Raw genomic sequence first — 27,661 nt, 5'->3', positions numbered from 1 at the left:
CATCCCACCCAGAGCTCCCCTCCCAAGATAGAAGTCCTAGTTCACAGGGGATGATGAAAATTTCTTTCACAGCACAATTACCTGAATTTATTTATCCCAGGTCAGCGGGATTTGCCTTCCTATTTTCCGAGAACATAGTGGATTGGCGTGTGCAGGCAGATTCAAGTGCTGAAGTGCCTTCTGTGCACACAATCTTAATTAAACAGGGATGTGGGAAGGTATGTAGATAAGAGTCAGAGGATCCGGCCTAAACAAGCAGGAAATGCTAGAAACAAAGGTTGCCCAGCCAGGCTTCATTCAGTCCTTATGTGCTGTTTATGCAAAAGCTGAAGAAAAACTAGCAAAAAAACCCCAAACCAAACAAGTTTCAAGTGTCAGCATCTCCCTGGAACTCCTGAGAAGATGCCTGGAAGTTTTTCTCCCAGTTTCTCCACTTCTATTCTTATCCCATCCCTTTTTCATACTACTTGCTCCCCTTTTGTATGCATCCACTCCTACTCAACTTCTTTCTCTTGCCTTCCTGTCTCAATACCCTCTCAAAAGTTTATGGATATTTAAGACTAAAAAGCTCTAAATAATTGATGGCTTTCTTAAGGCTCCAGCTGCTGGATTAGGTACTTGCTTTAGAAGTTTCTGCTTTTTCCCATTTTCATTATGTTTAGGAAAAAAAAAATTTCCTAATGGTTGCACATGAAAAGGCTGAAAACTTTTATTGCAAATAAATCTCTAAAGTTTTAAAAATAAGAACCTCAGGCATATCTAAGATAAGTTATTAATTTTTTAAACCCAAATCAGGACTTCCTTCAGACCTGACTTGGGATTCTTTAGACTTGGCAACACTACTCATCTCCCTGGCAATTTTACCAGACCCATTCCTTCTCCTCCTTACCAACTTGGTGCCTGACGGAAAGGGTGTTTTTTAACAGTTTCCTTATATGCAGCCCCTCAGGACTGTCTCCTTGTAGTCCTCAATTGCTCTGCAAGACAATTTCAGTTTTCTACATTTCCAACCTTCAGATGGTGCATGCTTGGAGAATGAATAAGTCTTTGAGGAATATTGCTACCAAACCCTACCATTCTTTGCCTTACCATGGCAAAATGAGATTTGAGGGGTTGTGTGGTAGCAGCAGAGTTCCTCTTCAAGACTATTCTACAGTTCCATATCAAGAGAGTTGAAACTCCATTACTTGTCTATCCTTAGAAACAGCAATATCATGGTTTTGCTGACGTTTCATACCTATCTTCCCCACAAAGTCTACTTGAGATGATTTCAAGTCTCTGGATCAGGCATGGCAGACTCAAAAAAGCTTTAAATTTCAGAAAATTGTGAGTACTGGATAGCTTCATGTAAAGAATGTTCACTATGACTGCAATGTATATTAGGTAATGATCTGAAAAGTTTAAGTAGTATAATTGAATAGAAATATTTTACAGGGAAAATTAATTTTTAAAAGCAAATCAGTACAGAAGTGAGACTCCATTTTTTCATACAGAAACTAAAATGATTCTTTAATTAAATTCCATTCAGGGTTCCCATTGGTTTAACAGCAATCTACATTTTAACCTCATTTTCTAACAGCTCAGTACAGCTAAATCTGCAGAACATCACTATTTATGAAATTGCATTGAAATCACAAAACCAGTTTATACAAAGAAATGAAAACTTTGCGAATTCTTTTAGATACTCTACTAAAGAGTATTTCTGCAAACAAAGATAGGCATAGCTGGAAAATGAATTTATCAAGCCTTCTGCAAGCTGCAAATGCTGATACACTTGTTGACAGCAAAAGGCTTCCTTAATCAATTAACAAAAAGTGATGATAAAAGGTTAGTCTCAGGAAAACACTACAGTAAATTGCAAATTATATATGGAGAAGTAAAACCATGCTTAATATGAGAAAATAAGCTCAATTTAAGAAGGAGCAGTGGAATTATTTGATTTAATTTTCCACTTTCAATTCATGCAGCCAGTCCTTTCATTTCCAACACGAACACTTAAATGTAATTTACATTATTGATAGTTCTGATTTACTCGCTGCTACCTAATAATTATAGAAAGAATTATTATATATATCAAGCTTATATTCTATCTATCAAGTGATATGATTTTTAATAAACTTGTGGAATTTAATCACCAGGGAAATAATTTTTATGACTTCTACAAACAGCTGTTTGATTTCTAAATTTCTATTAAGTTAAAACACAAGAGCTTTTTTTTTTAACATATAAGAAGTATAGGAAAGATGGAATAGCAGAAGCACTACATATTCCTCAGGAATAAAAGTAGGTATCATGTAATTATATTCAGAAGAGCATGTGCTACTCTATCTTAAATATAACCAGGAACACTTTGATAGTCTTGATTCTCCACTAGTGCACCAGATTATACAAACAGATTATTTTAAGACATCAGTTCAAGGCTTTGAATCAACTATGAGGGATCTAATTTCAGTATTGTGTTGGTTCACCCAGTTTGGGGCCTTGAAATGGTATTTCCCTTCCCTGAAGCTGTTTCTTGGTCTTTCCTCCCCCTCTCTCTTCCCCTCTTTACAAGCAGCTGTCCCACCACATTTGTTTTCTCAGCAATGGTTCCACCCTATTATTTCTCCATTATCCATCTTTTCCTGTGAGTAAATTTGGTAATAGACAGGGAAGCAGGTATTGAACCACTCATGCTGCAGTTGTTCAGACAACTAGATTAATCTCTTACAAGCAAAAGGTGGAGGCTAGACAGACATCCACAGAGTACATTGGGTGAGACTCCTTCGTCTGGGAACCTGAGCTCATGTACAAACAGCAATTTAGTCCTGGCCCTGAAAAGGTGATAGGAACATACACAACTAAGTCACCAGCTATAAATGTAAAGTATCTATGTCTTTTTCAAACTGAATTGCCTTTTTTGGCCCTTTTCTATAGCCAGAGTCTCCAGCAGGCTGTGGTTCAAGCAGTGCTTTAGTACCACAGCTGCCTGCAGCCCCTCTGGAATCATCCCCTCCTCCTGCCCAGAGGCAAATGGCCAGAGCAAACACACACATTCCTTAGCAACCACACTTTGGATCTTCAGAACAAACACTTCTTTGTCTGATTTGCTTTACCTGTGCATACAGATTTCTTTGAACTAACCACTAAGAGAGCAGCTCCACTTGTTCTATGCACAGCTAAAAACACCCTCCTACATGGAAAGGTACACCATAATTGCTACAAGCCCCCTCCCTAAATTCCTCTGTTTCATTTCAGGCTGAATTCTGCTTTTGTCTATTATCCATGGCATTCACAGTGACTCCAGTGTTCTCAGAGTTACTGTGGATTTATACATCTGCAACTGAGAGCAATGTTTCTCTCCCCCGTGGCTCCTCTGCAATGCCTTCACAGCAAGTGGCTGAGCTCAATATTCAGATTTGAAACTCTCCCATTGAACGAGGAACTGCTGGGATAATGGTGCTCAACAGACCACAAGGGCTGTCACTTCCCAATAGCTGAAGATATATTGAAATGGCTATTGATCGTGTTATTAAGCCATACTGGGATCACGTTACTGAAGGAGTGGCCCATAGAGCAATGGGAAACTCTTTGCAACCTCTCAGGTCATAGCTATAGTACTCCATATTTTTATAGGATAACATATGCTGGGAAGTACTACAGGCTTCAGCTAATCTCCATTATCAGTCTGTAAGACAAGCAGGAAATATTATCTTCCTTAATTTAGAACTAAAGGAACTAAGATGAGGAAGAGCCTACAGCTACAGAGGGATATAACAGGAGAAAGAGAATTAAAATTTGAGATCTCCTGGTGCCAACTTCCCAGCTTCTCCTTCCAGGCTGCATCACCATTTCTGATCATGTTATTATTCTAAACCTTACACACAAACCTGGCTTGAACCACCTCCCATAAGCAGCAGCTTGAAATATAACAGAAAGATAATGAAAAATAATGATTTCTCATACTACAAAATTATTTATAAATTTTGATATTTTGATAAACTGCAGTATGTGGCCACTAGAGGATAAAGAAGATACATGAAATTAAACTAATTACACTTTTAAAAAAAGATAATCTTTATAAATTTCATTAATTTTCTATAAGGAAAGCCTAAAGAAATGCTACACAACATTATTTTTCTAATAACAACATTTTGACACTTATTTTAGCTGAGTTTATTTGACATTTCCTGGTGCTGTGCAACTCAATTTATGCAGAACCACTCCCCCTCCCCCCACCTCAGCAGTTAAAGACTCGGTTATTCCATTTTCCATTGCAGTGAAGATTTGAATCTTACTTTTTCTGAAAGCATCTTTAAAGAATTCTTCAAGCTGTCTGGAGAACGTTGGCTTGCAGAACTAAGCAGCAGGTCTGCATGGCTTGATATGAGAGGTTGCAGATGATTGATGTTGCTGAGAACTTCTTTTGCCTTGGCTGTGTTTTCAGGTGAATAGTAAATACACTGGTATCCAGTACTGTGATAACAGAGAGAGATAACAGAGAGAGTCACATAATGTCAAATTCATTTCTGCTATTAATAGCAATGCTTAATGTGCTAAAAATCTTACCACTACTTTTGCAAAAAAAAAAAGCCAGATGCCTGAACTTCACAGATACCATTGAAATGCTCCTGCCTTTAGGGGTAAAAACAAATCTTTCCTTGAACAGTAGCATACAACAGACTGCCTACCACCACATGCTCCAAGTAGTACAGTTCAAAATTCCTGTGAGTGACTGATCTGAACATAAAACCCCCATATTTTTATGTGTTTCTTTTAAACACTGTAATTCTAGAGATAAAAAATATTTGACCAAGTAAGGTAATAATCCCAAAGAGCATAAGACTCCTTACTCTTCCAACTGAACTCCTCAACAGATTATTAACTACCTCACTAAGTCTTTCAAAATGGGCCATTACTGTTTAATTGATCAGTGGCCCCCACTGTGTTTTGATTAGCCTCAGTGATGTTCAGGAAGTGATGACAACCAGAGTTATCTCCAGTAAAAACCAGGTGCCTGATTTGCAAGAAGAGACACAGCAATGCGGTGTGGGAGTTAATCACTTCAAAACCACACAAATGCATACTGCAAACTTCCTACTTTCAGTTGTTCAAATTACTGCAGTTCTTTTGGAGGACTTCTCCTATCCATCTTTCCTCTTCCCCCCCTTACTAATCATGCAATATCTCCTTATACAATTATTCCCAAATAATTATTACCATTTCAGACAGCGCACACCCACTGGTTCTTGCCTGTAGTGCACAGCTCCTCACCTAAACCTCTTGTACATAACTCTTCCTTTTATAAAGCCTTGCTTCAGTCCTTCAGAGAAACTAACCAAATATTTTGCAGATTCAGATTAACACAGGAAAAAATGTAACCAAGCACCTCTTGGCACATCACCAGTGTCAGAGGAATGTACATACTACTCCCAGCTGGTTCTGTTTGTACCTCCCTTCTCTCCTCTTGTGTCTTTTCATCACAAGTACCTCAGTCCCTTCAACTCTTTCACCACTGATTTCTTTCTTAATTTTGCATACCAAGACCCAAATTTTGACACATGTTCAATCCTCTGAACTTCATGCATTTTGTTTCATTTCAGTCGTTTTCCAGATCTCTTCACTCCCCAGCTTCCCCTTTGTGTCTTCTACTGTGTCCTTTCCAGTTCCTTCTCATTAGTTTTCTACAAATTAGAAATTAAATCCTGATGGGTCCCTTCCAATTAAGCAGTGATTCTATAATTTTGGCAAATAAGGATAGCTTCAAGCACTCTAAAATTAAGACTCCTGCTTATATATTTTGCTGAGTTACAGTCCCAAATTCCCCAAGACCAAGACTATTTTTCTGTCTTTCACCAATGTCTTAATTTCTAGACACAATTCTATGTAGAGGCAGGCAGGATGAATGGCATCTAAGTGAGCAAAGCTCAGCCATGCTACCAGCCACATCTAAATTACTTACTATACATCTCCAACTTACACGAGGTACTAGACTCATGTCCAGTAGAAGTCGTAATTCAGCAAAATGAACCATATAAACTGTCTCTCCTAATGAATTAGGCAAAAAAAAACCAAAAAAAACCTCTGGCCCTCTGAGAAATGAGGAAACTGCCACAGTTCTACCTGTGAGGTGGCCACACTGTTAGTGAGAGGGACTTCCAGAGTCAAACCTACCTCTACATTCACTGCAACACTCAAGCTATCAGGCTCAGTAGACAGGGCAGAGACAAAGATTAATAGTCTATGTTAATTGCAGTGAAGACATAGTCTTAAAAGTCTTGATACTTCTGTAATTCCCCTGCAGGCTTCTCCCTCCCTTTATCAGAGTCTTTTTTGCAGGCTGAACCTGGCTAATGCTCTTATCAAGCTCACCACGCACACACTCCTTTCTGGGATTTCCCTCAGTCTTTAAATCATTTTCACTGATCTCTCATAGCTTTAAGCTTCACTGAATATTGCAGCAGAAAAGCTACAGACACCACTGTAAGAAAGAGGGAAGAGTGACACTAAAGGTGTGGGCAGTTCTCATTGCAATAAAGTAAATCATAGCTTTTAAGTAAAGGAATTAGTGAAGAGAGAATGACTCTTTCTTCAGAATGAAGTGTATTATCAGATTTCATTTGGCTAATTTTAACATTTCTGGAACCGCAGAAAGCATGAGACAACTTCAAATATTTAGTTTCTCTCAAAATTTGGGGGCAACTTCCTCCATCCCCCTAGGGAAGTGTGTAATTATTTTTCAGAAACAACATGTTTTGGGAGTATTTGAAGTTTCTAACTGTTGTGTCTCCACACTGTTGTATTTAGGACAAGCTGAGGTTTTCTGTCGCCTTACCCTTCATGAAAAGACATTACAACTTACAAGTCAGTGAAGTTTCCTCATCCACAACTGCTTTTAAAGCTTGCTGCTGCATATAGCTATGGTATATAAGTACTATTAGTTAGGAGAGGCAGCTGCCAATGGAACTTAAGAGAAACTTTTCACAGGCGTCAAGGCACAAACTAGATGAAACTTTTGCATTAGGGTAAAGGCCACATGGGTAGGTCCAGCAGCATTATGAAAACCTACCTTTGATATGTAAATTATGACTCATGTACCTACTGAAAAACTCTATAATAATGTCTCCTGGGTTAAGTTTCAAAGCTTTCACTAAGCATATAAAACCACACTTGATCATTTCCATGTATTGGCACTATCATTAACTATGAACACATGACTGTCAGCAGTCATTTCAGTTTTAAAATTGCTTTAAGGACATTCTCATGTAATTTGATGTCTTGGGGATGGTTTATATCCCATATCAGTTTTTGGTTTTGTTTTTATTTTGTCCAGAATAGCTACTGCCTCCCCCGGCTCCGGAAGCATCACCATGGGTGAGGAGCAACCCAGGATCCTGCAAGGGTTGGGGGCCAGGGGCTGCTGCTTCCTGCTGGTGGAGGTGATCGACTCATGCAGCACCCTGGGTCTGACTGGATATTCTGTTGCCCTGTGGCTTTTGCCTGTTTCTTTCTTTTCTTTTTCCTTCAGTACTGTGACTGGGGCTTGCTGGCTTGCTTCTCTGCTCCTCTGTCGTTTGGGAGCCCAGGGCTGCTGCATGCTGTGCCAGGAGCTGGGAGCCCTCCCTGCTGGGCCGCTCCCTCTGTGTGGCAGCCCAACACCGGGACCAGCCATCACTGGTGAGCTATCCAGGGGAGCGATCCCCTGCCCAGCCCTTCTGTTTTCTGCCGCTGCTTTGGGCCTTTTGCTACACTTTGTTTGCCACCCCAGGTGTGCCTGCCCCAGCCGTTCACGCCACTGCTCTGAGGTTCCTGCTACAGTCCATTCTGCTATCCGGAGGGGCACTGGGATCGGCTGCCCCCATGAGTTTGCAAAGGAAAGCCCCTTCTCTCTCTCTCTCTCTTTCTCCCACCGGCAGAGCCGCCATCGCCATGTGGAGAGAGACGGCCGAAACTCGCGCCACAGCGCCCCCTGCAGGCGCGGGGGAATCATCGCAGCTGCCCTGCCTGGCCGGGAGCCACCAGCGCCCCTGCCGGCTGTGAGCGGAACTGCACCCAAGGGGAAAGGGCCCGCGGCCGAGAGAGGCTGGCACTGGCTTCTGGTTCTGCTTGCCACTGCTGTTGTTGTTTTTGTTTGTTTGTCTTGTTTTATAAATATATATATATATGTCTATGTATATGTATATGTATGTATGTATGTATATTCTAGTAAAGAACTGTTATTCCTTTTCCCATATCTGTGCCTGAAAGTCCTGTAATTTCAAAGTTATAATAATTTGGAGGGTAGGGAGTCATATTTTCCATTCCAAGGGAGGTTCCCACCTTCCTTGGCAGACACCTGTCATTCAAACCAAGACATTTGAATAAATATTAAACTGGGTACATTTTAATTCTAGATTAACAAAGTTTTTGCTGGAGAATAAATACTGCAATATGCTAAATGTGTAATATATAATCTAACTTATAATGAACCTCCGAGTTACTCCACTCCTGCTGTTGACTGCGTAAGTTGTGTTACTGAGTTAAATTGTCACCATCTGGGACTGGCTTAAAGTCTTCTAACAATGAATATTTGACCTCTCATTTTTCACAGCCAAACCCACTGACATTAGCATCAAGAATACAATTCAAGCATAGACAGCAAGTGCATCTACCCCTAGATAACTTCAGTTTAATGTACATTACTGAAGATGCCGATTCAGTGTCTTACTCATGGATCACATGTGTTCTGTCTAAAGTGGGAACTTATGATCAAAAATAAATTGCTACATAAAAAACTCTGGATAATTCATGGTCTCAGAAAAAAACCTAAACCAGATGATCAGAGCTGAGGTTACGAAAACAGGCCTGAGAGACACTAGAAGTTTGAATTACTTTGTTTTTTTATTTCTTAAGTTTCCCTTGCCACCTTGGAAGTTCTAACTTTGAATATGAGGAAAATGAAATGATGCTATTAGTTCTGTCTATGATGATCAAATGTCCACAAATCCTTATCTTGAGGCAATGGCTAAGGGTGTATGCACAGAACTTTTCCTACAGCTCCTCTATTTTTCTTCATTCCTAACTCCATGAAGTCCAATCTCTCACACATATACATGCAAAAAATAGGGGAAAGTGAGCAAAGAATAACATCTCTGTGAAAAGTGTTAGGCATGACAGACATTCCCTTTGAGAATAAAGGTTACAATTAGATCAAACATAGATCCTTATTATTTCAACATCTCTGGGACTTACTGTGAAATGGTACCATTTCAGGTTCCTCAGAGAATGGAAATGGGTTGAAGGCTATAAAATTCAGGCAATAGGAACACAGAATATTGCAGCATTAATAACATCTCTGGTCACCAAACAGGTACATTAGTGAAGGCGCACACTTCATATCTTTGCTAGAAATCTAGGCCTCAAACAGAAATAGTCCTTTTAGACTGTTCAAGCCCAACTTAAATTATTATAGCTTTGTGGGGGAAAAAAGCCCAACAGAAAATCCTTTTCAGTAGTGTTCCAGTTTTAAGCTTTTGCAAATTTAAAACAGAATAATTTCCAAACAGCTTGCTGGAAATTAAACCACAGTGAATCACAGCACCCAATGCAACTTGTGGGACACCTCTTTTTCTTGATGGTTAGAACTGGGGCATTAAAAAACTTGCAATCATAAGCCTATGTGTTTTGGTTAAAACAGAGAGGATTAAATTAGATTTTAAATAAGAAAAAAAGTCCTTTGTGTATCTCAAAAGTGATTTATGAACATTTCAAGCAGTGAGGCATTATATGGATAAAACTTAGAGAATGTCTGATTTAAATGTTTCTGCACAACTGAGCTCTAAAAACAATAATTTGCTGTGCCATCTAGACTGATGAGAAGACAAGCCCTTCCATTTGCTGGAAGGAGAAATAATCTGTACGATCAAGCCAAAAAAAGACTGCATCTGAACAGCTGGCTGACTTTCTCTTTCATACAGAAATAGGAAAGGAAAAAATAAAAAGAACATACCAATACAGTATAATGAAAAATATTCTAAAATAAATGTATATCATACACAAGTAATTAATATTCTGCAATTATTTATATATATATAATATATATAATATATATATATATATATATATATATATACTTTAATCACCATATTTCAATTATTTTAGTGTAAATGCTGTCATGCCTAAACAAAATTTTTAAAAAGTATCAGTTGTTCTTACTTGGTCCTATGAAATTCACTACTCACTACTAAAGGGACAGACATACTTGACCCATGCCTCATAAGCATACCTGATTGATGTTTATAGTGGAAGGGCCTTTGATCTGTCTTTTTGGTACAGATAAAGAATAGTATGTGAATGGGTTATAAAGCAATGGAAGGGACTTCAGATCACATACCAGAAAGTACTATATTTTTCACCTGAAAGAAAAGCTTTTCTTGCTCTTATTTCAGATCTTTTTTTTTTTTAAAATAGGCCTTTTTAAAATTTAATATGACCTTATTGAGGGCAATAAATGAGAGAAGAATTGCAAAAACTGCATTTTTTATAAATACTATTATACAGTTCCCTTTGTGTCTGCACAAAGATGCATATTCTGTGTAACAGAAAGCATGCCAGAACTATCTTCAGATACACATTTTCCCCATTCTTCTGTTTGATAAACTTTCACAAAACTTATGTCTCAGTCTCGTTTTTGTTTGGCAACTGCAAATGCTACCAGATAACAGTTACTCTTGTCTGTTAATTCCAAAAGTCTAAGATTGAGCAAGAAATATTTTGAGATATGCTGACACTGCTGAATATTTTGATAAACTGTTCTAATAATCAGACTGAAGGTCAAAGACATGCAAGGCATTGTGTCACATCTTGAAAGCTACCAGGACTGGCTTGAGAACTAATCTCTTCCCAATCTTGCTCTAGGTCTTCAGCTCAGTTAGCCTAGAGGAAACGGCTGCTGAATCTGCATTTTTTTTTTCTGTTCATTCTATATTCTGACTGATATCTCAAGGTGTCACTTCTTCCTTCAACCAAATCTTCAGAAAATCTGTCCCCATTGTAAGAAAGAAAATTTAAATTGCAAAAGGTGCCCCTGGGGACACTATGCATCCTCAAAATATCTTTATGCAGCGAAACAAACAGGTGCATGCAAAATAACACTGTTGTCACCACATTGAAATACATTTCTCCATTGTAAGATTGAGAATGGTCCTTTCATGTACTCATTTAAAGCAGTCACCCTCCTGAACATTCAATAAATGAGATTGTATTGAGAGCTTGCTTGCTTGCTTCTGTCTTTCAACTCCCACAAGTTCTTATAGTTGAAGCTGAAAAACCAAAACATGGAGTTTTCTCTGAGCTGCCCTCAAAGATAGCAGGAAAGATGAATTTTGGAGGCTTCCTCCTTTCTGCTTTGTGGGAATTCATACACTAAGTAATCATTTCCCCAGCCTGCCAAGTGATTAGCTGAAAATTGTAGTGCACTGTTTCCAGTGCTTGAACTTAAGTTTGCTAGCCTGACTCAGGTTCTTTTGTAAGGAAGAGTCTGACAGGATAGTAACACAGCTCTAGTTACATGATGCTGAAGACAGACTTTTGCTTTTCCAAGAGAACCCAGAAACACAAAGGAAACTGTCAGAGTAAACTTCTTGTACCCTGTCCTTAAAAAGTGCCAAAACACAGGTGTTTCTCAGGGATGCAGGAAAATCTAAGCAGCAGGACAAGTGTAAGGTGATGTGCAGGCTCTTGAAATAGGCCTGAAATGCCTTTGTGAACCTGCACAAAGCTCTCGCCCATCACCTCCTCTCCCCTGTTACCAGCAACTAAGAAACAAGGGCATTGTCTAGTGATGCCTATGAGATACTGCAATGTGTGCTCTTCCAGGAAGTAGTTCTCTTCCCTATAAGACATTTTTCCTTTTCTCCAATGAAGAGAAATCACAGAGAATAATTTACCTCACCGCTATCCTCCATCTCAGGAAGTCACACTCTGCCAGCAAGTATATGCTGCAGGACTGAGCTAGTGAGAAATGGTTCATTTTCTGAAAGCTGAGTACTGTGAGAACTGTAATGTTCTTTGTATCATATGACTTTATAAGATTATGTCTATTATATGATTTATATCCTATGAATTCAGTAATAAATTATTATAATAAAAACCCACAAACCACTATTGCAAAGACACTAAAGGAGCAGATACTTTAAGAAATGTGTTTAGACATTTTCTTCAGCAGAAAACATGTACTTCGTAGGCCTCCATATGATGGGGATAAGGCTGCTCATGCCAGTCTGCTGACAGCAGAATATTAACACAAAGTTCATTGATGTGTCTTACATGATCAATGATGTACATGTTTCATTGGCAGGTTTCAGAATCAGAGGTGGTCAGGGAAAGAAAAGATTTTTAAAGATTTAACAGAGTTTTTAAATTGTGTAGTGCAGGCAAAACCCCCTCAATAATACAGCTTTCAAAGCAAATAGATTTGTTGGGTTTTGTTTGGTTTTAATATTGATGCCAACTCCTATTCAGTGTAGAAGTCAACAGCACATTTTTATAATTTTCCTTTTATTCTTTATGATATTGTATCTATGAAACTTTTTTGAGCATTGAATATAATGGAATTAATTTTCTGTGGAGCATCATGATAATTTAGATCAGAGTACTTCCTTCCTGAATTCTCTTTGGAATGGTGTAACACCGGGGTTAGCACCATCAGTTGAAGCACTGAGCAGTCACAACTACAGGCGCTGCCAGTGACAGCTGCACCTGCTTGAAAATCTTAACAGCCATAGCAACAAACACAAACACATCCAATTCTTAGGAAAAGATGTAACTAACACTTTTGTGCATGTTCAACAGTTAATAAAGCATTTGAGTTCCACAATAAACTGAAACCTTTACTTTTGATTAGCCTTATTTTGGCTTTCTGAAGCATAAGAGTAGTTTGCTGTTTCACAGGTGTACTAAATGTATTTTACTGTTAGCATACACATAGGACTGTCAGAAATAAAGTTACTACCTTAAGCTACAGTTTCTGTATTTAAAAATTCTCTACAGCTACATTCCTCTTAGCACAACAATTGCCAAAGAGATACCTCATTCTGAACAGCAGGTTTTCAAGCACTGATATACCTCCAGCTTCCTGAAATACGAGGAAAAAATTCACAATTTTGAACCATTAAGGTTGCAAAAGACCTCCAAGATCATTGAGTCCAACCTTTGACAGAACAACCACCATATCAACTAAACCATAGCACTGAGTGCCAAGTCCTGTCGTTTCTTGAACACTTCCAGGGATGATGACTCCACCACTTCCCTGGGAAGCCTGTTCCAATGCAGAACAACACTTTCCATAAAGAAATCCTTCCTGATCCCCAACCTGAACATCCCCTGGCACAGCTTGAGGCCATTTCCTTTATTTAAAATTAATCTTAAAGTAGACCGTGCTTCAATTTTCAGCAAAGCAGGGAAGATAAAGGAAATATTTTATAAATGCAGTGTCCAATCCTACTAGATTTTAATATTCCATGCATTCAGCAGGATAAACTGTTTTGGTATTCCATGAGCTCACAGCATTTTAATGCAACTCTAATGGTATTTTCGTAGCTACCAGAAAGAATACTTACTTTCGTCTTTCTGCCTCAAATTTACTCAGCAGTTTCCGGAGACCACCATTCTTAAATCCTTGGAAATGTGCTGCTGGGGCTCCCACGGTGATGACATCATACAGAGCATCTGGAAGGGAATAGACAAACACAGATATTTGAATGCTCCTATTCCCAAGTCATGGCAACACTGTGATATCTACTCTACAAAAAGTAAGGACAAGTCTTTATCATTTCCAGGGAATAATTGATAATCCATGTCCCAAGAAGGCCGAAGAGCTAATCAATCTTTCCATACAGCCACCTGCACACTTTAAAAAGTTCATCTGATTTATGGCTACATCTAAATTATGTGCCACAGTGTAGAACAATATTCCAGCTCTGCAGTTTACAAAACTGCCAAGTAAATTGGCCCATTGTGTATTTCACTTTATTGCCCCTTTCATTTTTTAACTTGTAGTCATGTTGAGATGCACAGATTCCAGCATTTTAGAATCAAAAGAGACCATTATGATGGAACAGTCTGACTGAATAATAGAGGCTACAGAATTACAGCTAATGATTCCTGCATCAAGCTTATGCCTCTTGGTTGAATGATGGCATCTCTTTATTTAGGCATCTAATCTTGATTTAAAGATTGCAAGTGACAATGAATTCACTGCATTCCCAGAGAAGTCAATCAGACTAGTAAAAATCCCTACCTCTTTTCTAGTTTGAATTTGTTTAGATGTAATGCTAATGTACTTTCAGTTATAATGGTGTTTAATGCTAAATTGGAGAGCCCTGCTCTATGATATACACTAAATTTTTATATATGTTTATGAACACAAAGTCAGTTGTTCTCAGCTGAGAAGCTACCAGAATAGGAAATAAACTATGCTACTGAAATTCTTGCTGAGACAACAAACTCTTGTCTCTTTCTGTATATACTTAATGTCTTATGGCATAGGGGATGAACTTTTTGTGTGGATATGTACTTACAGAACTGGAGATAAAACATCATTTTTAAAAGAGCTTGTGATTGATTGTCAGTACAGAGATGAAGATTTAATTACATCCCACACCACAATAATTATTTCTTCAAAGTTTAAATTTACATTTACACTAAGTAGTACCTGTTTTGTACTGAAACTTACTGGAGGTATAAAAATACAGTTGAGAATGCCTCATTCCTAAAATGTATTTCTAAAGGAAACATTACAGGATGTTTTTTGTGAACTGTTTTATTCATCAAGGAAGTCTCCCATGTAAATTAAAATCTAGTCCTCTCTTAAAATAGATCTTGTCTTGCATTCTGATGATAAATATCCCTAGAAGCAAGAACACTGTACAAATGATTCACAGTTAATGAACTATGCTTTACTTCCCGAGCTGAATCTCAGAACATATTTGCTCAAATTGATTTGAGTTCTAATGAGTTGGTGACTCTTCAATTTCCACTTAAAAGGAGAAGTGACATAATTTCATTAGCCTAAGGTGATCTTCAAGATTCTTAAATAGCCCATTCTTTCAGGCCTTAATTGAGATTTATCCATAATACATATTCTTTGGCTATTAGAGCTCCATTGGTATTTGACAGTAAGGAGTTCTGTTGCTTAAAACAGCAGTGGCTTGAAATCAAGATAAGAGATGAACTCATAAGGGTTCTGAATATGTTTAGAGGTAACTCATGAAATGACAGGAAAACATTTAAAAGACTAAACCCTGGTTCTGACTGTTTTAAAAATAAACATGACCCTGTTTATAGTTACTTTGGGAGGGGAGGATTTGTCCAGAAGGAAGCTTTCATTCAGCCTGTGGCCTCTTCTCAGCATGGTCGAGGAGCAGCTGTCTGAGACAGAAACCCACCCAGCACAGCTGAACACCTGCCTGACACAACCTACATGGGAGAGTGAGGATGGCAAAGGATGAGGAGCATCCATGCCTGGTGATGGGCACAGGACAATCTCACTCCCACTTCCCAGAGCACAGTGCAGCAAGGCTTGGGAGGAATGCCTTGTGATGTGCTCTACTTACACGTCAGTGAAGCTCCTTGTGAAGGACATGCAGTGTCAGCATCAGTGCCCTGCTACAGAAGTGCTCCAGTAACTCATAACCATCAAGCAAGAGGAGGCTACTGCTAGCACCCCTCTGCAATGAAGACAGAGCTCAAAATGCAGCAAAGCGCCACAGGAGCTGTATCTTATTGTCAAGAACAGCTCAATCCCAATTTTGAATCAACCTGCCCACCTCCACAGGAGGCAGTCAGTGTCTCAAACTGGCCAGATGCAAAACAAAAATCAGTTGACCAAATCTATTTAAAAACATCTAATCTAAACATTTAAATCTATTTAAAATCTATTTAAAACAAGAATACATTGTATAAGCAGGGACAAAAGCAAAGCTTTGTCAATATATAAATTTAAGCTCTCTACTATGAGGAAGAGACCACAATGTGGTGTTTATCAAATGGATAGGGATACACTTGACCCATTGGGAAATCGTATTTTTCTCAAAGATTTCCTACTGAAAGTTCAAGCGCACAGGTACTTTCTCTTCCATGACAGTACCCAGTAACAACCCAAATCAAAGTTCAGTAAAAGTAAACCTGTTATTGTACATGTCAAACACAAAAAACCCACACACCAATGTGCATATACAATAGGTGGGATTAAAACCTATCTTGCATTCCCAAAATTAAGATATCCAGTAGTGTAAGGGTTAATGACACCTCTATGGCTCATTAGCTTGTTTAAATGTCACCTCTATGAATTTTTATTCTCTCCCTTCCAAGGTCATTCTCCTGGTTATATTCCAGATGTCCTTTGCCAAGCAAAGCATGAGATGAAAAAGATCAGCTTACAATCAAAGTGCTGCCTACTCCAGATTGATTAGTAATTGCTAGAAACTGTTCAGACTGTGTATATCTAATACAAGACACAGTGAACATTAGATAAATAACAGAGGCAGAGGTTTATAATTTAAAGCTCCAAATTTAGAAGACAACTAGAAAAATTCTAACATTTATCTCTTTCTGCACCCTTTTTGATTATGGATTAACCATGTGCCCCAAGCACAATGGTTTTGGAGAAGAAAGGAGAAAATTCATAAAAAAACCAAAACAAAACTCAAGTACTGTAGAAGTTGTGGGTGCTTAAGTAAGTGACATATTTCATTCCACTTTTTCTGGCCACCATTACAAACCTAAAAATACTTTCGAGTTAATTAATTAACTTCAAACCATTAAATTGAAATCTGTGTTGTTACATTATGTCACTATAAGTCCCCATCTTGTTGAAATGTTTGGAAGCACCGGTTTTTAGTAAAAGTAATAAAATATTGAACCAACCAGTACCTAACAGATAATTGGAAGTCCCTGTGTTCCAGCTTAGAACTGGATGGACATCAGCCTCACACAGTATAAAACTCCTATGACCACTGTTTGTACTTACTGTTTTACAATCTTAGATGCAGAGTGTATTAATTAGGCAAAAACCTTACAGAGTGTAATTTCTGTGTTTGCAGTGACAGCAAATTTAACAGATCTCAATTTATCAACAAATTATTCACTGTGCTATGATTTGGTCATATATATGTATCAGTATAATCTTTGATCTGTAAAGGAAGCTGCTAAAATCATGTGCAAGCAGCAGCAACAGAATTCTGTATTAAAAAGAACCACAGAAGATGTTACAGAAAGTTATCCCCCCTTTCCAGGAGATGTTGGAAGTTTGCAGTATTTTCAGCATAATCAGTGAGGTATTTTCACTTAACACTGAGCAAATGCTTACGTGGGGTAGGTGGGCATGACAGGGTAGCACTGCATAAGCTGATTTAGAAACAAGCAGCGCTGGGCTCATTACAACTTCCTAAGAAATAGGATAAATTAAGTTTAGAAGTAATACTGTCCTTAATGGAACCATGTACCTCACATCACCTAGGCTGGTGAGCTCATCCCAGCAATCTCTGGAAGGAGAAGTACTGGACTGTGCTCTATCACTATCTCTGGTGGCAAACTGGCAGCAGGGAGGGAAGAAAAGCCACCTTAAAATGAGAGTGTGTTAAGTCTGGCTTTTACAGCATTATGGATCACAATGAAAAATTAAGTGGGTGCCCAAGAAGGACGTGAATCTAAATGAGCATTGAGCAGCATGTCACTACAAATCATGACAGTTCTGCACTGCTACAACAGAATATTTTTAACCATGCATAGCTTACCAATACATTTCAGTGAGCATATATTCTGCATTTACTTATTTGCTTGAAATGTCATAGGAACAAAATGAGCACATCCCTGGAATCTATTTTTAGAAAGGAACTTAGAAGAAATTTAGTTAATCACCCCTTAGTTTTCCAAGATCTGCAGTCAATGTCCACAACTTGTGGCATCAGAAGATGAGGCAGAGAAATCAGAGAAATCCCTTGCACAGCTTTAACTTCGGACCTGATTTCTAAATTTCAGTGTAACTGTATTTCAAAACATACTTTGTCATACTTGGGGAATTTTTTTACCTTTCAATCGAGGACTATGCACATGCATTCTTTGCAGATGAAGATTTATTGGGATGAATTCTAGTGTTTTTTCTCCTTTGCTACAGCTTGACTTGAAGGAAGAACCTGAAAAACAAAAGTTTAAAGAATCATTGCCTTAAGCATCCAGATGTTTCTATCTTCCTTTTAAAGTGAGGATGATACTTGTATGTCAGGAGTCATCTTTAATTTACTTTTAATGTGTAATTGTATATTATGAGATGAAATGTTCACTAACTGAGTCTCAGCATGTATCCATACTGGAAGCAACAAACCACCTTTTAATTCACAGAACAATCTAATTTTTTATCCTAGGAGATAGATACTTTTCCCTGCTCTCTGAAATCAGTCTACAGTCTGCTGGAGACAATGTAGCAGTTAATGTGCATTATGTTTATTCTATGCTAAAATCACAACGGTACAGAGCTATGATGGCACTGCATTTTTCCAAGTAACATTTTTTTCTTCAAAGAAAAGTCTTATATTGAGTGGGCTATGCATTCTTCCTAGAAAGCTCAAATAAAGAAGCACAAACTATCTTAAGGAAAGCTATAAATTAGTTCACAGGAGGCATGATGCCTTGGAAAAACAAAATGAAGATGAATATGCCTGCATATTTCAAAAGTATGAGATTATGAGTAGCTTTATGGCTGTGTAAATGAATATAATTAAAGTCTAGCACTATGAAAATATAATTTACCTGAAGGTATTTGATACAGAATCAGTATAAAATGAAAGGGTGTAGATTAGGAAAGAGATGTGATCTTGTTTTCTCACTCAGGCAGCCCAACATTTACTTAGGCCACTTTTTCAGCACCCTATCATTTTGCCAACTATTAATTATTAGAACTAAAATTAATCTCATTCAGATAGAATTTTTAAATAAATTTTGTCAAGGTTCAGCCTTTTCTTGAAACAAACCCACAAAATGGTAAAGGAAATATTTAACTTTGTTTTTTACTTGCTCAGCCAAGACTTGATAGCCTTTATCTGTTGAAACTTCCATAGTTTCCAGCAGGACTAAGCACTGAGACTCCCAGCACAAACTACTCTGCCAGAGGGCACCAATGATGCTCCAGACCAGCCAAGCCTGCTTAGGCTGCTCCCTAACCTTAGGAACTTGAAATAATAATTTAACACAGATGAAGAACAAAGGTACGAAGAAAAGCAATTTACAGGAGTCAAAATTTTAGATGAGACAGGAAACCTGAGAATGCAGATTGAAATTAGGAGATGTTGATGATGCAGTGTGAAACCTGCATCTGAAAAACACAGACAATTAGGGAAGTAGTGAAGGCAACTCAAACTATCAGAAAAGAAATGAGAATAGGGTAGGGAAGGAGACTGTAAGTAGTTTGGAAAGAGAACAGAAAGGGGGGAGATTATTTCTGAGAATTCAGCTGAAACCAAGTTCAAAGCTTAAGGAATGATAACTGGACCTGGACAAGGAAACACTGGCTAAATAAGAGGAGCATAAGATGACTGCACATTAAAAGCACAGGTGAAAGAAGAGTAGGAGGGAGAAGAGACTGCTCTCAGGAGTACACTTCTGTCCCAGCAGGAGCACAACACATGCAGCATTGCTGAGTTGTGTTACTCATTTTCTCAGGGAAGATCTGTGGAGCAAGTATCCCTTTCCATCCCTTGCCAGAAAATTACTGCATAAGGAACACCCAGCTGCTATCAGTTACTAGATTTGCTCAAGTATGAGATCCATGCAGCGGAATTAACATCTCAATCTGCATTTGCCAATAGCATCCACACCATAAAATTAAGTATAGTCTGTTTTTAAGTAACTTGCTAAGTTTTATTTAAGAACTCAAAAAAAACCCCCAAATAACATTCCCTCAATTGAAACAGTTCTTGTTATTAGTGTTGCAAGATCAAACTCCTCAAAGCTAGGAAATACCAGAGTATAGATGTAACTTTCATCTGACATGTACCTGAAGAAGAACTGTGAAATGGGCTTCAATAATATATCATATATCAGCTTTTCCCAGTTCATTGAATGTCTTTGCTGCTCATTTTAGAAGCAGTGATTCAAGATCTTGTGTCCAACTTTTATTTTAGTATGTATTCAGGATTTAAACATGTTGCTCAAACCTCCCTCAGAGTCAAGGTTATTACTTTCCTCAAACCTGTCTACTATATACATGTTAACAACTTCTAAGGGCTTTACAAATGTTTATAAAATAATTTTAGCTGGCTGAGTTATAATTTCACCCATCCTAATGTCAGAGAATAAACATTTAAGGAACAATGCGTCAATATAAGATATGGAGGAACTTGTCCTGCAGAACACTCATTTTAATGCAACGTCACATTCTATTTTGGAAGCACAGCTCCCACTGGGCTGAATTGCATCCATAGGTACCAAGCACTTCTGCAAAACAACTTGTGTTTAGTGCCAGGCTTCCAAAAAAAGAACAACACTTCTCAAGTCTGACTTGCCTACATAGGAACTTTGTGACAGAGGCAGGGATAGTGTCCAGTTTTTGAGAACAATATTCAATTGCCTTAGCCTTGACTGTCTTTTTTCCTCCTTCTAGGGCTGAATGAATAATAGATTTTTCAGTTTGATGACTGAAACAGAAAAAAAGTAAATTGGGATGTAGGAGAAATCATTTGGGGATGATTTCAGGTCAAACTGAAACAAATGTTCAAAGTTCCACTCTCTCTCAACATCACCAAAACTGTGGTTTAGATTCACCTGAAATTGTTGTGGTTTATGTTACTGTACTGGTTTTGCACTGCCTGGTTTTTGGTAGCCAGGGGGCCACAGAGATGGCTCCTGTGAGAAGCCCCTGGAAACTTCCACGATGTCCAGCAGAGCCAATCTCCGATGGCTCTGAAAGATGGACACTCTGCTGGCCAGAACTGAGCCAATGAGAGAGGTTGGTGACGCCTCTGTGATGACATATTTAAGAAGAAAATCAAAACGAAGTCACAGGTTTTTGCTTCTAGTCAGAGAAGAGGAGGAGGTGAGAACATGTGAGGGAAACAACATGGAGACACCAAGGTCAGTGGAGAAGGAGGGGGAGGAGGTGCTCCAGACACTGGAGCTGAGATTTCCCTGCAGGCCGTGGTGCAGCCCATGGTGCAGCAGCTGTGCCCCTGCAGCCCATGGATCCATGGGGGATGCAGAGATCCACCCACAGCCCATGGGGGAGGTGCCCGTGCCGGAGCGGGTGGATGCCTGGAGGAGGCTGTGATCCAGTGGGAGACCCGGTGGAGAGAGCTGGCCCCTGCTTCCAGGCTGGAACAACCTGTCCTTGGAGCACTTGTCCTTGCACCCCATGGAAAGAGAGAGCCGCGGTGCAACAGTTTTGGGAGGACTGTGTGCTCCTGGGATGGACCCACAGCGCAGCAGGTGCGGTGTGGCTGCTGCTCCTGAGAGTGGAGCCACGTTAGGGAAGTTCATGGAGAACTGTCTCCTGTGGGAGGGACCCCATGGCTTCACAGGGGAAGACTCCTCTCCCAGAGCAGCGGAAGGAAATCTCGGTGATGAACTGACCAGAAACCCCCATACCCCGTCTCCCTGCACTGTCGGTGGGAAGGGGGGAGGGGCTGGGGGGAAAAGGTGGTTTTTTACGGGCTTATTTTACTTCTCATTATCCTCCTCTGATTCTGTTAGCAATAAATTCAATTTTTAAGTTTAAATTAAGCTTGTTTTGCCCTTGAAGTGTTTCCTCCTGGTCCTTATCTCAAGTCACGAAGCCTTTGTTAACTTTTTTTTTTCTTTCTCTCCTCTGCCCAGCTGTGGCAGGGAAGGGTGAGCGAGCAACTCTCATGGCTGCCTGGTGCTGGGCCAGTGTCAAACCACGACAGTTACCTAACTCTTATATATCTTCCTGGTATGTTTCCTTCCAATAACAATACTTTCCTTTCTCTACAATTCTCACATTACTGAGGATAAAAGTGTTTGTCAAAACAACTCAAATTTGAAATAGCCTTAATTTTCTCAAACCTCCATTTTCAGTAAATATGCTGCTAAACCAAAATTGCTCTCTAACACGTGGTCTCCTGACACTTCCACAGCAATCTCTCGATTTCAAAAAGAAATTAAGTGGTCTCCTAACGGTCTTCTCTGTTGCGAGATGGTCAGTCTCTCACTTCTTTCTAGCTGTATCTCCACACTTCTCCACTAAATTCCACAAGTAGTTTGGTTAGTTGAAGTGGGTGTCACTCAGAAAACCCAAAATGTGATTGTGTTGGAGGAACATAAGAATATTTTGGAGAAATTTTATTTGCAGATGCTATCTGCCCTTCCGAACACTTCAACCCAAATTCAGGCAATATCCTAAGATGAAGAAAGACACCTGCACTGGCTAAACTGAAAAGCAGAATGGGGTTTGGCATGGGTTTTATTTGAAATATGTTGGCCTGAAAAGTCTGAATTAAAATTGTCCTCACATCCCTAATCTTAGCATTTCCTACTTCCTAAGTACTTGAATTTCCAGTATCTGCAATGTGCTCCCAACATAACTATTTGTGCAACTACAGTATTAAGTCAAATATATGTCTGGCTTGCTTTTCTTATCAAAGGCTATAATCTTGCTTTTTGAATTTATAAAGTGTACTGTTTATAGAGAAGAAATGAACAAATTAACACCTCATCATTGTTTCTCATATTTGCTACAATTATTAGGTTGCTTTGTTTTCTGATAAATGTCCCTTTTTTTTATATGTGCTGGTTCAGTCCTCCTGGATAGTCTCAGTTTCCCAGGTCCACTTCATTTCTCTCAAGACCCAATTAAGACAGGTCCTTTAACATTCTCAACCCTTTATAAAGTCACTTGGCACAATACAGGTCTTGCAGGGTTTATGCTTAGTAGATTATATTGTCTGGTTTTTTAATCTCAAGAGGAAGTCCTTTCAATATTTTCCTGCAAGTAATAATAATTACATTGATTTCTTCATTGTCTGTATTTATTGGCTTGCTTATGACACTTTCTGGAGTGCTTTCAAGTTGTAATTAGCCAAAGACTGAAAATACATGTATATATTATTTAAAACAGAATCACATGAAGTGTCATACTGGGTTAGACAGTAGTCTGCCAAAATTGGAACTGGAGTATTCTGATGACGGCAAATAATCATGGACACTTTGCAAACAAAATGGAAATTATTATACAACATTTAGTGCAATGCATGAGCTTTTTTTTTCCCCCAACAAATATTTAAGCAGTTGATCAACTGCTCCCAAAAAGCTTACTTTTAGTTAGAGAGTGGTTTTCCTTCATACACTAAAATAGGATTTCTGTTGTCTGTGACCAAGAACACTATCCCAGAGCAATCTGGTATGAGAAATACCATGTTCAGTCCTATATTAAAAGATAATAGCTGAAGGATAGAAGTACAGTCTTAATGCCTATTTTGGGAGGCAAAGATGTGTCTCACCTAATAAATGCAACAGATTCATTATACTGAAAGCAAATGCATCCAATTAGCTATAAGAAGAAATTATTCTTATGTATTTTATTTGTATAACGAACCTGATTGCTCCATTTCTCAGTACACACACAAAGAAGTTTTGGTTGGAATATGTAGAAAGCTAGAAGTAATGAAGAAAATACTGCAAATACTTCATAAATATTTGCCAGGTATTTCACAAGATGCTATCATAATTTCTATCTTTATTTTCACAAATATTCATAACCATAATGTATCTTTCTCTTAGAAATATTCTAGTGTTTATCTCTGACATGCACTGCTAAGCCTACATAAACAAAATTGTGGGAGCAAGGCCACAGTGGGAACACCTAATGGTGAAAGCATAAAGCAAAACAGCATTTGCAAGCAATAATGGCAGCATGGTCATTGAAAACACATCTCTGAGATGGTGATTGTGAGGACTGGTATTAGAAATCTGACACCAGCAAGAAAGCAGCAACAATGACACAGCCTTTGTGGTAATTCAGAGCACACGTGCCCATTTCCTTATGGAATATCTCATAAACTGGGCAGGGAGAGGGGGAGGAGGAAGGCACACTAGGCAGGAAGAGGCAGAAAGTCCTGCTGTAAACAGAAAACTTTGATGACAATACAGTATGATTCAGGAAATTATTCTGCTGGTCTTCTAAAACAGAAAAGAATTATGTAAGTTCCTTGAATGATTTGTGAACAAACAAACAAAAAAAGAAATAATTTGTTCTGCTGATTTTTCGTCATCTTTTTGTGAATAAGAAATTCTACAGGAGGAGAAGATCAGTTGTCTTTTCTGCACATTTGTCACTGATGCTGCCTTATTCCACTGGCATGTGGACACTGCAGTACCATATAGACCCTGACCACAGGATTCTGTTGGATATTGAGGGAACAAGCTCTCAGCACATATCGGAGTCCAGGACCACCATTTCCACATGAAAAAGAGCAGGGCAGCACTTACTGCTCTTTCTAGACTGACGATATATTTGCATTGCCCATCCCATATTAATTCTGTGCTTTTCTGGCACACTGTGGGCAAAGACAACTACTACACTAAGGACATGCATGGAAACCTCATAAGGTTTAACAAGACCAAGTGCAAGGTGCTGCACCTGGGTTGGGGCAGCCTCTGGTATCAACATAGGCTGGGGATGAACAGATTGAGGGCAGCCCTGCCCAAAAGTACTTGGGGGTGCTGGTGGAGGAGAGGTTGGACATGACCCAGCCATGGGCACTCAACCCAGAAAGCCAAACGTGTCCTAGGCTCATCCAAAGCCCTGTGGGCAGCAGGGGAGGGAGGGGATTCTGACCCTCTGCTCCTCTCTGGTGAGACCCCACCTGCAGGGCTGCCTCCAGCTCTGGGGTGGCAGCACAGGAAGGACATGACCTGTTGGAGCAAGTCTAGAGGAGGTCACAGAGATGCTCAGAGGGATGGAGTACCTCTCCTATGAGGAAAGGATGAGAGAATTGGAGTAGTTCAACCTGGAAAAGAGATTTCAGGCTGATCTAATTGCAACCTTCCAGTACCTGGAGGGCGCTTACAAGAAAGCTGGAGAGGGACTATTTACAAGATCATGTAATAACAGGACAAGGGGGAGTGGATTCAAACTGAAAGTGGGGAGATTTGGATTGGATATTAGGAAGAAATTCTTGAGTGTGAGGGGCATGAGGCACTGGAACAGGTTGCCCAGAGAAGCTGTGGATGCACCATTGCTGGAAGTGTTCAAGGCCAGGCTGGGTGGGGGTTTGAGCAACCTGTTCTAGAGGAAGGTACGCCTGCCTGTGGCAGGTGGATTGGAACTTGATAATCTTTAAGGTCCCTTCCAATCCAAGCCATTCTATGATTCTAAGATTTTAAGGTGTTTCATTCCTGGTGAATATGCCAGTATTTAGTAGCTAACAATCTAGTAAATTCTTAACTGTTCCAGAAAAGAGACTACTTCCATAAAATCACAGATTCCTACCTGTATGCTTCCCAAGCTCTGCAAGAGTGTCCTGGTACATGCTCAACATCTGATCACAGTGAGCAATTACACTTTTGCGCATGTTGTCCCAGTGAGGAGCAAGTTCCCCCAGGTCTTTAAGTTCTTGATTCCTGTACCAAAAGGCAAGAAGAGAAGGCACTAATTAACTCATTAATCCATTAAGATTCATCCAAATTAATCTAAAACAAGTTTGTTACAGAACATCAGAACTATATCCTAATCGAAACAAAATCTGTTTTCGGAATGCTTGTAAGATCTGCTTTTCATCTCTATTTTACAAGTACACAATAAAGAATGTCAGTGAATAATGCAGTAATTTTTGTGTTCAGGACTCATTTGGTATAAAGGCAGTAGCCTACAAACTGAAATACTGTTTCTTTTGTGGAGGAAAGAAGGCTGCCAGGCTCCAGAGAGCTGTCCAAAACTTTTTCTGAAGAAATATGAAACACCATTGGAAAGAATACAAAGTTTGCTTTTTCCCCAACACTTTCAATATAGTTGTTTTGATACACTGCTCTTTGGATACTTTCATACACATCATAAACGTAATTCTAGCAGTGTTTCTACAAAAGTCACTTCACCAACACACCAGCCCTCACCACATTTCTTCAGCATTCAAAACAAAACATACACAAAAAAAAACCCCAAAAAGCCACACCACCGGTCCCATAAAAGTCGTGTCCAGCCTTACAGTATTCATCAGGTCAAAACAGCAGTGCTATGGTAACCAAATATGTCACTGGAAATCCAAAAGGAAATCCAAAAGGAAATCCTTTAGTAAATTATCAGTTTTCCTGTACACTCTTGAGAGCTGACCTGAGTGAAACAGAGATAATTTTAATTTCCTGCACAAACAAGTGCCTTTCCCTGGGCTTTCTGTTTGGTTTTCTCTTTTGCAAAAGAAGTTTCTCCTGTATCTATCCCAAACCCACTTTGTGGGACCTGTTTTTAAAGAAAATGAAACATCTTGACTCTTCAAACATCTGGAACTGTGCAGGAGAACATTTTTGCAACACAACCAGTTGTCCTCATTTTCCTCGAAGCATCAAGAAGACTGTTTCACTGCAATTCTTGGAAGTCTCCAAAAAGACTTCCAGAGGACAGCTCTTGCATACAGAAAAATTACTGAAGAAAAAGGAAAAAAAGGGGGAGAAGGGGTGGAAAGAGGGAGGGAAAAACCAATGAGCCTGCAGCACAGGAACAGAGTTCACTTATGTGAACAGCAGATCTGACCATTAGTCAAAAAGTCTTAAAATTAAACAGAACAGCCACACACTGGTACAGTGATGTTTTCCCCATCATCATTAGCTTTGCATTAGTGTGAACAGAGTTAGAATAAGCTCTATAGGCCTAACTCTGCTCTTGGTGAACGTGACAACCAAAACCAAACAGATTGCACTGGAAGCAGAATTAAAGCATTTTGTTTATACATGTCCTTGAGAGTATCAGCACAGAAACAAAGATTACACCACATGAATTTGTTGAGAGTTTACTAATGGCATGATTACTTTTTGCTATTTAATTGCTCCTGAAGCTGAACCAATTCAACTTTTCTCCATCAATACAAACTGGCAATGTTGTAGCATAAGAATAATCTGCCGTGAAAGGATGAAACCAGCATTTTCAATGACCATTTTCCTTGCCAGTTTTTTAGCACCTTAACATGAGGTGTCCCTTAAATTAAAATCTTAGGGCTTTCCTCTTCAGAAAAGTGTGTAAAATTTGTTAGGATATGCAATTTTGTTTGTTTGCAGTGATAATATTTTGGCCCTTAATATTTATGGTGTCCGATTTAATAGTTTTAGGAACCATGTTTGGACCTGGCTGGCTTCCAAAACTTAACTGCTTCTTCTATATGGGAATACAGTATTCTATCCAAGAGTTATATCCCTGCCTCTATCTAAGCTCATGCCTGGACCTGTTGTTCTCAAGCTGAAGTTAAACAACAGCAGGAATAGAAACCTTTTATCTCAGACTAAAACATCCAACCAAACCCAAAAATTTGTTTAACAGGCTGACTATGAGTCAACTCCACTGACACCAATAGCAATGCGAAGGAGAAACTCAAATCCCTCAATATTAACTTTAATAGGTTTTCAAGAAATACCAAATCCTGCCCCCATTACTGGTGACAAGATTTGATTTGTTTCATCTCAGAAACATGGACCAATCACTGAAGTAAAA

At 39.0% G+C, this 27,661-nt stretch overlaps 1 protein-coding gene across 11 annotated transcripts in view; it reads right to left on the bottom strand.

Moving 5' to 3' along the window:
* INPP4B (inositol polyphosphate-4-phosphatase type II B) overlaps positions 1-27,661 on the bottom strand; it is a 315,749-nt gene that overhangs the window by 74,237 nt on the left and 213,851 nt on the right. For all 11 annotated transcript variants that reach the window (XM_048303087.1, XM_048303078.1, XM_048303079.1 and 8 more), the window contains 4 exons: positions 25,457-25,587; positions 18,048-18,152; positions 13,578-13,686; positions 4,278-4,455 (listed from right to left, as the gene is read on the bottom strand). In XM_048303087.1, the coding sequence (XP_048159044.1) occupies positions 4,278-4,455; positions 13,578-13,686; positions 18,048-18,152; positions 25,457-25,587 (523 nt within the window). The remainder of the gene's footprint in view (positions 1-4,277; positions 4,456-13,577; positions 13,687-18,047; positions 18,153-25,456; positions 25,588-27,661) is intronic.

The sequence above is a fragment of the Corvus hawaiiensis genome, chromosome 5 (assembly GCF_020740725.1).
Source record: "Corvus hawaiiensis isolate bCorHaw1 chromosome 5, bCorHaw1.pri.cur, whole genome shotgun sequence".
NCBI lineage: Eukaryota > Metazoa > Chordata > Aves > Passeriformes > Corvidae > Corvus > Corvus hawaiiensis.
This window is presented reverse-complemented; position numbering and strand designations above follow the sequence as displayed.